We start from the raw sequence: 13,689 nt of genomic DNA, 5'->3' as shown, positions 1-13,689 counted from the left end.
ATTCTGGTTAAATAAATGAAAATGACAGACATTTGAATTTCAAACTTCATATTCTTCAGAAAATACATAACACAAAACCTTTTATTCTAGCAATTTTCTAAGTTGATAAGATGAATATTTGAAATTTGTTCCTATTTTTGGGACTGTATTCCCCCATTATTGGCTTCGTCCATGTTTTTTGTGCTAAGTTTGACAGCTATGGCAAAAACTGAATTCACTGAATATGTTTGAGGGCTGTATTCCCTCATTACTGGGTTTGGCCAGGTGTTTTGTGCTGAGAAGTTGACAGCTATGGTGAGAACTGAATTCACTAAATGATGGCCATTTAAGTTTCAGTCTGTCTTTCACAAAGCAGCTGGTTTGGCATAGTGTTATGTTGCTCTGACTGTTGCACGGGGACCTGGGCAGTAAAATGTATAGTGGTGTAACAGTATTTTATTCTAGCAACTTTCCAAGATTATACAAGCAGTGTTTAACGTGTCCCTGGTTTTTGACCCCCCCCCCAATAAATTTTGGCTTTTTCCAGATTTCTTTTGCTGCGAAATTGAGATGCAGTTGAGTATTGAGTAGATTTTACAAGGAGCTGAGAGCTGCAGGGGAAGAGAAGTTTAGTGCTGCTTATGCTGAGTCTGCTTACTTTAATAGCACAACAGGTTGTGTACTTGCTTTTGATGCAGAAGGCTGTGGGTTCTACTCCCAAAAGGGGTGGATGCTGCCGTACTGAGAATGTCCTCTTTGGGAAGATATTATGAACCTGTTAACAGTTTATCATCCATTTCCTATTGCAATATTACTAGCTTATCATTTTTTAATGTAATATATGCAATTTATTCTTCAGGGGCAACAGACTTTATTTTTCGATGAAACCATGAAATATAAAGTTGTTTGCTAGCAGCAACCTCTACATTAGTTACAGATCTCTTTAATGTGAATTATTTAGATGACTGACTTCTGCAGAGCTTGTGCATATTTACTGATACTGGTGGATTGTATAAGTTTGAGTAGACTTTTTATGATGGAAATGTTCTCAATTGGGCAGTTTTGTCATTGTTGATGCATGCATTTTGTTTCATTGTTTACTGGAAAAATGTTCCGAACAATAAATTTAAAACACCCTCTAATAACTGTACTGTATTATACAAGGAATATAATTTAATACAGCCCAGGAAAGTGCATCACACAACACGTGTATGTTTTGTGTGCAAGGGGGACTATCATTTGAAAACAGCCTAAAGTTAATCTTTATACTACCCAAATATATTTTCTTTGAATGTGGTTTTCAATGCTTTTTCAATGAATGTGAGTTTCAAGGGCAGAGTTTTAATGCTAAGTCTATTTTCATTGTGAGACTGCATTGCTTTGTTTAGCAGATGGTTTAGTGTTTGTGCTGTAAAAATACAAAATAAAACTTTCAAATGAAATCCAAATCATTGTAGAAGTAAAGCAGTATGCACATTGCAGTGCTTATGGTAAATGGGGCGAAATAGCCAAGTAATGGGGCATTGGAATGTCTCCATTCAACCATGATTTAGTGAGGGGGGAAGGATGGCAAACTCAGACAGCCCCTGCTCAGCTAAACTGTACCTCTCAACTGCCCAGATTTTCACAGAATGAATAGACTTTTGCTTCTTCTTTTTGGTTTGTCCTCATAAAATTTGTGGTTTTCTGGCAAATCATTTAGGAATTATGTTACTAAATGACAGACGTTGAGTTTCCGACTTCATAACCTTCAGAAAAATGCATGCTAAAGCAAGACCTGTTCTATCAACTAAGTTTATACAAGAGCAATTTTAGTACTGTTTGTATATTCCCCCAGTATATTTGGCCTTGTCCAGATTTCCTGCGTTAACAGGTTGAGAGGTATGTGCAAAATGCTTTATAGAATTGGGTATATCCAAACCTCTCAGCTGTCCCTGATTTTGGCTCAAAGTGTTGCTCTCCCTCTAATCCCTCTGCAGAATGTCAATTTTGGAAGGAAACATGATAATCAGAGTTATAGATTACTTTTATTTCAGAAATGCATGTAGATTTGGTTATTTTGTCAGCTGCTCAAGCCAACAGTGCTAATATTAAAAGTGTCCCTTCTTTGACAGGTTTCCAGCTGTATTGTGTGGCTATTTTATATTTTTACATCACATTTTTGGTCCATTTTTCATAAAATTGTGGTTTTCTGGCAAATTAGTTGCAAAGCATTAAAGATTGAAGTAAGAAAATGACAGACATTTCAGTTTCAGATTTCATACCCTTCAGAAAATTCATACTAATGCAAGACATACTATTCTATTATAAAGTTTATAAGAACAATATTTAATTATCGTCCTTAATTTTGGGCCTGACTTTGTCCAGATTTCTTGCTCTGTGGTTGAGAGGTATGACAAATGTGTCAGGGCCTTTGCAGTCAGCTGGAGACATTTCAAGTTGTGACATACCTGTTGCACCCCACTCCCCCCATGTAGGGACTCCGGATGTGTCCAAGCAAGGCAAGGAGCAGTTATGCTGTGTAAGTGTGCAGAGTACCCCCCCCCCCCCCATCCAAGGTAGACACAAGTACTACATTGGCTTTTCATCTGTCTTGCTTGATTTTGCAGAATGTTGTTCTTTTCTGTCATTTTTATGCTGTTGATTATGCTTCTTATTCAGAAAGTGCCTGTTGCTGTGTGTTTAAGTAGCAATGTTTTAATGACCATCAGGTAAGCTTATCTGAGATTGTAAGATGCGAGTAAGCTTACTGTTAAAGAATTATCAACATTGAAAGCCTTTTTGTTGTTTCCATGCAGAGAATACTTGCATAACTAGATAAATGTATAAGCTTTGAGTACTGAAATGCAAATGACAGCATTTGTAATAAAGCACAGGATTACAGTATTTTAAGAAGCTCATTACCTTTGTTGGAGCCTTGCAGTTATCTTTGCAGGCTTTACCCGTAAACTAAACAGAATGCCAATCTATCATGTGTGGTCCATAACTTATGCAGTACTCCTTTAAGCAATTTATCTTGAGCTTGTTTCTTGTTTGCTTTTCATTTTTTACTTTGATCATGTTTTCCCAATGAAACAAGTAGATCCTTGTGAGGCAGCAGGTCTTTTTTTGGATAAGAAACATTTTTACAAGTGGGGGGTATCATTGCTAATTTCAGCATGTTACTTGGTACTTTTTATAAAGCTGAATATAAATTATAATTAGAACTGCAGTGCAAGGAGAAGTGGTTTGAGATGAGTGCTGCTTGTTTTTATTGTACTTGATTTTGACTGGCATTCCAGTTTTGTTTGTGTCTTTCGGCTTTTCCCGGTTAGGGGTCGCCACAGCGGAACTCCGGTCCGCTAATGATTGGCAGTTTATTTTTACGTACCGGCTTGCCAGACCTGACGCACAACCTTCAATGCAGAAGATGCTCTAGCTGAGAATCGAACCAGACAGCGTCTTACTGTGAGGCGACAATGCTACCGCAGCACCACCACCACGGGTCTCTCTGACTGGCATTCCAGTAATGTATTTAAAAAGTAATTTTTTTTCATGCCTCACAACCTTTTTGTTTCCATCTAGATATAAAGTAAGCTGTCATGCAGCCAATGCATTGAAATATTTTTTTTCTTCTACACTTCATTTTGTCTTGATTGGACTCTCGTAATGACGGTTTGGCACACAGGGCAGCATATGTAATTAAAGTTCCAGTTTTTGTGGTTTTGAGCATAGCTCCTCCCTTTTCTAGTTGGCTGCACCCTTTCTCATTGGCTCCACCCATTCAGCTGTCTCCTGAAGCCCACCTTCGATTTGAATTCACCAGCCGCCGCTGTGTCTGCCTGTTTGCTGGTGGTGTGTTTTTTCACTTTTGTTCAGGCTGGTGCTGTTCTTGCAACATTCATTTCTGAGGCTTGGTACGTGCTGATGTCTGCTTTATACACAATGTCATTTTATGACCGATGTAGGATTTAAGCTGTGTGTGATGCACGTACCCTACAGTTGCATTGGACTTTGTATACTAGCCGGACGTACGAGTCAGCCAGCAGTGGACTCCTTCATGTTATGAATACTGCAGCATATAGAAGAGAAGGGCATCTATGGTTATGGTAAGGTTTTACACAACTGCTCTTTCAAGTATTTTGTAGAGTTTTTAGCATTTTTAACTGCAGAAACTATAGAAAGCAAGTCAATCTTAAAACTGAGTAAAGTAAATTTAGAATGTGCGTATGTAAGTTTTTAAGCCAAGTTGTATATCAGTTTAAACATACCGAGGTGATGAAAAGTTGCATTGAACTTTGTAACCATTTGGTTCTTGATTCTTTGTATCCCTATGCCTTTTTATCACATTGCTTTAGATATTGCTACTGGTATCTAAAGGAAGAAATGTTTTGATTCCAGTGCTGTTGTCATTGTGTTGAAAGACAAAGTGCTCATCAGCCACAAATGAACTTTATTCTGGATTCTTTCCCCCCCAACAGGTTATCTTCTATCAAAAAGGGAAGGGCAGGCTGGGTCCCCAGAAAAGCCATTATCAGATCTAGGACGGCTGTCATATATGGCCTACTGGAAAAGTGTGATATTGGAGTGCCTTTACCACAATCATGACAAACAACTCAGCATTAAGAAGCTCAGCAAACTTACAGGAATCTGTCCTCAGGACATCACCTCCACTCTGCGGCATCTGCGCATGTTGGACTTGTATCGCAGTGAAAGGTACGCAATTCATATTACATGTCCCTGTTAGAGTACTTTTTTGGGTTCCTTTAGATTTTGCTGTGTGAAGTTTTGTAGGCATAAAGGTTTTTGCATACTTTGTTTAACTTGCTAAGAACTAATAATTTGATTGTTTCCGGATCACATTAATTGTAACCAGGCAATGTCTGCATCTCATGGAGCTTGCATATTAAGAGACATTCATGCCAGTACATTTCTAATAGCATCCATTTGTGTTGTGTACCCTTTATAAATGAGGTATTCTGCCTTATTAAAGGGGCTGGCTTTATCAGTAGAACATGCCTACTGACTGTCACCTTAGATGTGCTGCCACTCTCCAGTAGAATACAGAGTAGTCTGACATGCACTACTTAAACCCATCTCTTTAAGCTGCCTTAAAAGGAGGAGAACGGCCTTTTGCACAGCCTAGCTGTATGACATCTCTGCTTAAGTCTTCTTCAGTAGTTTGCTTGGCATTAGAAGAGTAAATTTAGTTGTAGAAGTTGATTTTTTTTAACTTTGGTAGAGCATTTGAAAGAGAGGCAGCTCTGTTGTGAAAAGTCAGATTTGGTGTATTAAATACATTTCAGGCAATATTTAGTAACTTGGTATATTGTTTGTATTTGTCCTTAGTTTAAAAAATAATTTTACATCTTTCTAAGTATTGTTTTGTCTCCCTTATCTTTAAGAGAAATAATACTCTAATTATTTAACTGTATTTGGGGTATATCCTGTATTTGTCACCTTGTTTTTGCATACTGGCACAGTGGACCAAGACATCAGCATCCACCTAAAGTTGGTATGTATTATAGTAGATGCTGTTTGGTAAGTGCGCAGAACGTGCTGTCAGGATGCCAGTGTGGAAGTTTGCTGTTGTCAGGATGCTACGGGGACCTACACATAGGCCAGGGGATGGGTCAGCACACTCTCTATGCCTGCATGGAGAATGGGCTGTCTGTTGGTTTGCCCTCATCACAGTACAGGAGAAAAAATTGGCTGAGGAATAGGAGAAGCTGGATGGTTGGCAGGAGTAAGGGGCAGCAATAATTAAAAAAAAAAAAAAAAGTCCGGGATTCCTCTAGAACTAAAAACGGTTAAACATTTTTAGGGAGGCAAGCTCTCCTACGATCCCCTACAGCCCCGTTTTTCTATGTATATTCTCAGAGGTCTAATATCCTTGACAGTAATTGAGTGGTTCTCTTACTGTTATGGTTTTGCAATTCTGAGATTTGTATTGCAACCGTCTTTAGTATTAGTGATGTCCCATTGTTTGTATAGTGAACTTGTGTGCCTGATTAAAAACTGCTAAACACTCTTCCTCAGCTGTTATTGCATAAGTACTAACACTTGCACATGTCTAAACATGTACTTTAGTATTGGGGATTTTCTTGCAGTGCTACAAACAAGGTAATACACAAGTATATTTGCAGATAACAAAGCTCCTTTGCATCCCCAATGTGGACAATTTGCCCTGCCACACAATTGTTACTTCTCACTCTGAGGTAGGTACATCTCAGAGAAGAGCAGTTACTAAAAAAGAAATTAAAAATGTCTCTCTGATGCTGGAGTCTTTGACCTCATTCAGAGAGTTGGCAGAGGTGGCAGGAAGAGCTTACGCTCAACTGGCGTTAGAGAAGTTATGTGGAAAGGTACACACAGATGTCACTTTAATGGCCCACGCACCTTATGGCCAACATCAGACATCTCACATAGCTTGCAGTGACTAAAGCTTTTATATACTGGCCGGACGTTGTGCTAGCTAAGCAGAGGATAACCCAAATGTTATGAATACAACAACATGGAAGAGTGGGACATCTGGGGTTATGGCAAGATTTTACACAACTGTTCTTTGTCACACTTGCTCCAGTTATTATGTCGTCAAGGTGAAGTTGCAATTTTTTCACGTTGGGCAGGATTTGTGGCCATGCACTGGCTGGTCGAGCCATTCCATTAATGAAGTGCTGAGTCTTGGTTCCCCTTTAAAGAACATAGGTTCATAGGAGGTTACTAGGCTAATGGTCCTTGGACCTCTTCAAGCCTAGCCATGTTAAAAAAAAAAAAAAAAAAACTGTGACCATATTTAGATGATCATTGCTTGCATAGCGATATTATGATTAGTACATATTGCAGCTGTCCATGAGGGCCATAGGTCCCACCCCAGGGGTGAATTAACAGTTCCCCATCCATTTGTCAAGGTTATACTTAAACACAGTCATTGAGGAGCTCTGCTTCACATGGAGTTGGAGCTTATTCCAGAGGAGCAGCAGTCTCTGGGAGACCTATCTGTTTCTTGCACACATTTTACTATCACAGGCTAGGTTAAGATCCCTGAAGCGAGCGACTCCTGGCCTGTTTGCGTATGTGGAGCATTTCCATTTGGGCATGGTTAGAGACTGCTCTTTAGGCCAGGCACAGGTAGATTCTCAGCATCCTGTATGATACAGAATACAGTGATGGGTCTTTCAGTGTTTCCATGCAGGTCATGTCTTGGAGGCCATGAATTCTCTTTGTTAGAAACCTCTGTGGTCTCTCCTGCTGCTTGAAATGTTTGGTGAGATACATTCAGAAGGGAGCATTGTATTCAATTCATGGTCTGATAAGGGTCAAGTACAGCAGAGTTATGATCTCTCTGGTCTTGGATGTGATGCCCTTATTTATGATATGGGCAATATAGAAGGCTTTCCTTACCTTACCTTACTACTGTGGGGATACTGATCGAAGTTTAGGTTGCTATCAACCTGCGTTCCCAAGTCTCTTACCACTGTGTTTAAGCTTAGAGGGGGTGCTGTCTGTATCATAATTAGCACAGAGTACGTATTTGCCAAAGGGGATAATGAGGCATATTTTTGCGTTTAGTTTCAGTCCATTCCCCTGCCACCGGTACTTTGTGCGTTTCAGTCCCTTCTGTAATGTGTTGATATCGTTGGGGACTCTATGATTGCACCCAGTTTACAGCAGTCTGCAAACTTTTGACTGGACTTTAGAAAAAGTAAATTCCAAACAGTAGAGTACCCGGCACAGATATCTTTAGTACACCACTGGTAACTGGTCTATTGCAGAAAGTCGATTCCCCAACTTTAAGTGTGTGTGTTCTGTTTGTGAGCCAGTTTGTTACCCATCTTGCGATGAATGGATTAATACCCAGTTGGGAGATTTTCTCCATGATCCCTGAGTAGGGAATTGTGTCAAACACCTTGGCTAAATCAAGATCGATCTAGGACTCCCTTTGTGCATTGGAATTACTGTTGCTGTTCTCCACTCCTCTGGTGCAAAAACATTGCTCAAGCTGTGGTTAAAGAGACAGCTAAGTGGTTCCACTAGGTCTTGTTTTAGGTTTAGTATGCAGCTTGAGATGTCATCAGGTCCTATAGAGGCCATGTGTTTGGCCTTGGAGAGAGCTTGAGTGACCTGTTTAGAGATGATCATTAGAGGACAGGTATCAGGAATGATATGGGGTATGGCTGGTGGGGATAGAGAGGTGAAATTGCCACTGAATCTGTCAGCTAGCAATTTGGCAATTTCTTCAGATTAGGTGTGAGTGGTGCCATCCACTATAAGTTTGGCACACAGCTTGGGTGATCCTTTGGAAGTTTCGGATGTAGCTAAAGAAGTTAGGGATGACAGTCTAGTCTCATAGCTAGCTTTAGAGGACTTTACAACTTTCTGATTTGCTTGTTTAGGCTGTGTAGGGTAATCTTCCTTTGCTGAGTATGATGTTCATAGTGTTTCACTGTTGCAGTCATTACTCTTGGGTTATCCTGCTGGCAGGCTACCCTCAGTCCGCCAGAATTCCAAAGTCTAGGTCTGGTGTCAGTTGCTGTCGCCTCTTCCCTGACGTCAGTGCGCCAGGGGTATAAAAGATGCAGCAGACGCCATTTTCTCCAGTCTTTCTTGCCGCGCGGTGCCCAAAGCAAAAGCAGTTCACAAGTGCCGGTCGGCCGACTCCTGAGATTTTCAAATCCGAATTTCAGAACCGAAGTCTTCATTAAAGCTAAGTACCCCGTTGGGGAAACTTTTTTCTTGCTCCAGACTGATGCCAGAAAAAGTTAACAATTGTATTTCTTGTGGGAAGCAAATACCTCATAAGGATTTTCACTCTTACTGTATTCCTTGCCTAGGCCCTGATCACAACGTTGCTAGTTGTCGGTTTTGTGCTAGATTTAACCAATGCACTGTCAAGCGTCGGTTTGATTTTGCATTTCATTACTCTCCGAAGATTTAATTATATAATGCCGTCGGAACAGCCGACAACCAGAGTTTACAAAAAAACGCAAGGACAAGGACAGGCAACCGAGGTCCAAAACTGACGAAGCCTCTACTAGGCCAGCAGCCGGTTCTCAGTGAGGCGTTTTTGCAGCCCCTGGCACCCGCTACCGACTCCCACGTGGAGCCGACTGGGCCTCTGGATACCTAAGGTATTGGACACTCGGACATCACTCCCTCAGATGCCTCCGGAGCCGCTGAGCAGGCATCTGCTTCTGATGGTGTCTTCAGACCTACACAACTATATATTAAGCCATCTTCAGCTTCAAAGACAAAGACTTAAGCAGCTCTAAAGATAAAGAAACAAGTACAGCATTCTCCTACTCAGACTTCCATGCCTAAAAAACAGATGCTCAAAATGGCCGAAGACTTAATTACTTTGATCAGGGGCTCCCATCCCCCTCCTGATAAGAGGCCTATGCAAGAGACAGAGTATGATTCTTCTGATCAGGTATCTATTTCCACTGATTCCTCTTCTGAACAAGATTACTCCATGCTTCCCTATGAGGATTCTGATGCTGAAGAATCCATTCCTTCAGCCTCTCCTCCTGAGGATTATTCTTTTGGGGAAACACTGCATACTATGAGGGAGCATTTCCACTGGGAGAGCCAAGATTATTCTGAATCTAATAAAAGGCTCAGAGATGTTCTGCTTCTTCCTCAGCACAGACCCCTTGCTATACCACCTGTTCTAGACATTGTAGATGATGTTTTTCAGAGTCCGGTCTGTTCCCTGACTCTTTACCCCCTGCACCTGCTAAGCCAGATAGATACTACAGGGTCCCGGATTCTCATAAATTCCTATGTAAAAAACCCGCTGCTGACCCAGAAACTATATCTCAGGGTCCCAAGGGGGTTAAAGCGTCCACTGCAAAAAACTCTGTTCCCTCTGATAGGGATTCTAGGGCTCTAGACAGATGGAGGGAAAAAGTTTACACTTCTGTCACCCTGGCTATAAGGGCTTTAAATTGTCAGTTTAATATGCTTAAATATCAGCAATATTTAATGTCACTACTTAAGCAGAAAATGTTGACAAATACTGAATGTTCAGAGAACAAGGAATTGCAGGATTTATTGCATGCAGCTGAACAAGTGGGAAAGCATACTTTGCAATGTGGTTATGATTCACTGGAGGCCTCTTGCAAGGCCGCTGTTACAGGTTCTATTATCAGAAGGCATGCTTGGTTAAAGGAACAGAATCTGCCTGATCATGTTAAAGCAAAATTATTAGATGCACCATTACAGCATGATACTTTGTTTGGTACTAAAGCAGAAGAGGTGTTGAAAAAAATGGAGGATAAAGCAAAATCCATGCAAACAGTCAAGGATTTCTTACAGGTACAGCCCACTTAGGTTTAGCAGGAACTGGCCCTCAAAAAATTGGTCCTTTCCAGTCTCAGACAGACCACAAAGAGGCAGATACAGGCGTCCCAGAGGCAGATCTCAGACCCAAGGCTCATACAGGCCTAAACAATAGGGTGCTCCTACCTCCAAAAGCGGAAGACAAATCACAACCTTACAGGAAACAGTCCCAATGACTTTCCTCTACCAGTTCCAAGCAGTTTTCTTTTGACAGCCCCCTTAGGGGGAAAACTAGCACTTTTTTCATCAAATTGGCAAATGGTTACCCAAGACAAATGGGTCCTTAACATAGTGTCCCAAGGCTTACAGGTTCCATTTTCACACACTACCAAGGTCAAAGGGCATGCCAGACATGCCACACAATCAATGGGCAGAGGCACAAAAGCAAATTACAGCCCTCATGTACATGAGGGCCATTCAGCAAGTACCACAACAAGAGCAGGGGCAAGGATTTTAATCCAGACTTTTCCTATTACCCAGGAAGGACAAAAGCTGCAGAGCAATTCTGGACCTATCTACACTAAATATGTTTCTGGAAGTACCAAAATTCAAGATGTTGACTCTACAGCAGCTACTGCCCATGCTGGGCAAGAGGGCTTGGCTCGTAACTTTGGAACTAAAAGAGGCATACCTGTATGTTCCAATCAGACAGTCTTGCAGAAGATACCTCAGATTCATAGCTGGCTCAATGCATTACCAATTCTCTGCACTGCCCTTTGGCCTATCTACTGCACCCAGGGTCTTAACAAAATGCCTGGCACCAGTAATTGCGTTTTGCAGACAAAAAGGAATTCAAATATATCCCTACTTGGACGACTGCCTAATTCAAGCAGAGAACAAAGACACTCTTCTAAAGCATATGGCGTTTGTAAAGAGATTACTAATTGGCCTAGGGTACACAGTAAACGAAAATAAATCAAAACTAGTGCCCTCTCAAGAGATAATATTCCTGGGTGCAAGCTTAAATACAACTGCCCAGATGGCTTATCTCACGCCAGACAACCAAAAACAACTGACTACTTACTTCAAAAAATTGACAACAAAAACCCACTTATCTGCAAGGAAAATCCTGCAGGCCTTGGGTTGCATGGCATCCTGCATTCTACTAATTCCATATGCCAGACTGCATATGAGGAAACTACAATGGTATCTGAAAAGTGTTTGGACTCAACATTGCCACAGCCTGGAGACAGTAATTGCACTCATTCCCTGCCTTCAACAGGAGTTTCGATGGTGGGCAGAAGCCTGTCACCACAACAAGGGTCTGCCATTCAGTTTACCCACAGCCAGACAGACACTGACAACAGATGCATCAGATTATGCCTGGGGGGCCCATATGGCAGGAAAATCTATTCAGGGCATATGGCCTGCAAACCAGATGCATCTTCACATCTATCAAAAAGAGATGCTAACTCTTCAAAATGCCCTGACAGCTTTCAAGGACCTGCTTCATCCAGGACAGTTACTGATGAAGACAGACAACACTACGGTCATGTGGTACATAAACAAGCAGGGAGGTGCACATTCCTACCCCCTCTGCAGACAAGCAGTGACCTTATGAGACACAGCATCGGCCTTTCAAGTTCACCTGCAAGCACAATTCCTACCAGGAAAAACAAATACTCTGGCAGACGAACTAAGCAGAAACCTCATGGATCCCCATGAATGGAAACTGGATCCACAAGTATTCAGGATGATAATAAGGAAATGGGGATGCCCAGACATAGATCTATTTGCCTCCCCTCACAACTGTCAATTGCAAAGATTTTGCACAAGGATTATCACAAGCAAGCATGGAAAGTGGACGCCCTATCATTCAGCTGGAAAAATCTAACAGTATATGCTTTTCCCCCACTGCCTCTCCTTCCCAGAGTACTCCTAAAGGTCAGACAAGAGAAGCCAAAAATGATACTGATTACACCAGACTGGCCACGCCAGCAGTGGTACCCAATCCTAAAGAGCTTGCCTCAAGGTCCAGCATGGATATTGCCTCAAAATTCTCACTTGCTGACCCAACAAAACAATCAGATCCTGCACAGCCAACTCAGGACCTTAAATCTGGCAGCATGGTGAATAATGTAGCCATTCAGAACACTCCTCTTTCAAAAGCTGTTATGGACGTTATCTTGGAGGCCAGGAGGCCCAGTACCAGAAAATCTTATGCAGAAAAATGGAAGAAATTCTGTGCTTGGAACCAGGAACAAGGCATTGATACGTCTGTACCAAATATTCCTCAGATTTTACAATACCTAACTGAGATGCTGAACAAAGGCCTTTCTTTCTCATCAATTAAGATTCATGCCTCTGCCATTTTGGCACATTACAACACGGAACTACCTATCTTTTCTCATCCTTTGATAAGGCAGTACCTCAGAGGGGCCAAAAACATTAGGCCTCCAAGGAGAGCGCCAATTCCGGCCTGGGACCTCAGTTATGTTTTGGAAAAACTCACACTGCCTCCTTTCGGGCCAGCATCAACAGCAGATATAAAATTCTTATCCTGGAAAACAGCTCTGCTCCTAGCCATAACCTCTGCAAGGCGAGTCTCGGAGTTGCAAGCACTTATGGCTGTGGAACCTTTTATCATTTTTCATCCAGACAGGGTTTCTCTGAGGACAAACCCTACATTTATGCTTAAGGTGGTGTCCAGTGTGGCCCTTAACCAAACCATTCACTTGCCTACCTTTTACCCAAATCCACAGAACAAGGGTGAGAAAATTCTGCATTCTTTGGACATACACAGGCAGTTGTGCTTCTACTTGGACAGAACTAAAGCCTTCAGAAAGACTGAGCAACTTTGTGTCATATGCTGCAGGATCACAAGGAAAGGCTATCTCAAAACAGACTATTTCTAAATGGATAGGCCATTGCATCCGTTTCTGCTATTTTCAACATGGCAAATCAGTGCCTAAGGGCATTAGGCCTCATTCCACCAGAGGAGCAGCAGCCACTTCATCAGCCTTCCTCAGAGGAGTACCAACCAAAGATATCAGAGGCTGCAACCTGGAGTTCAGTGCACACCTTTGCAAAGCACTACCACTTGCCTCTCTATTCTAAGTCCAGAGCAGGCTTCGCCACTGCAGTTCTGCAGGGCCTCATAGCCTCTCCTAATCCTGTTTAGCCCAGCCACCCATCCTCAGCTTTGGGATTCTACCCAAGTGTAATGACTGCAACAGTGAAACACGAACCTAGTACAGTTGTGTACCTACCATAAATGTAAATGTTCGAGTGTATTAACTATTGCAGTCCAGGTTACCCAACCACCATCCCCTTTCTCTTTGCTGCGACTTATCTGCACTTCTCTATCCTATACAATCTATTTGGTGTATTTGCTTGTAGATGAAGGAAATGTTATTTTGTGCATGCATTTCTTATTGGTATATTTTTCAG

General features: G+C 41.7%; 1 protein-coding gene across 1 annotated transcript in view; it reads left to right on the top strand.

Moving 5' to 3' along the window:
• Positions 1-13,689, top strand: part of KAT6A (lysine acetyltransferase 6A) — a gene marked incomplete in the record, with an annotated part of 2,696,607 nt that overhangs the window by 2,407,699 nt on the left and 275,219 nt on the right. Inside the window, 1 exon segment of the mRNA XM_044082986.1 lies at positions 4,440-4,674. Coding sequence (XP_043938921.1) covers positions 4,440-4,674 — 235 coding nt within the window.

The sequence above is a fragment of the Protopterus annectens genome, chromosome 9.part0, assembly GCF_019279795.1.
Source record: "Protopterus annectens isolate FY-2018-M chromosome 9.part0, PAN1.0, whole genome shotgun sequence".
In the NCBI taxonomy this organism is placed as follows: domain Eukaryota; kingdom Metazoa; phylum Chordata; order Ceratodontiformes; family Protopteridae; genus Protopterus; species Protopterus annectens.
This window is presented reverse-complemented; position numbering and strand designations above follow the sequence as displayed.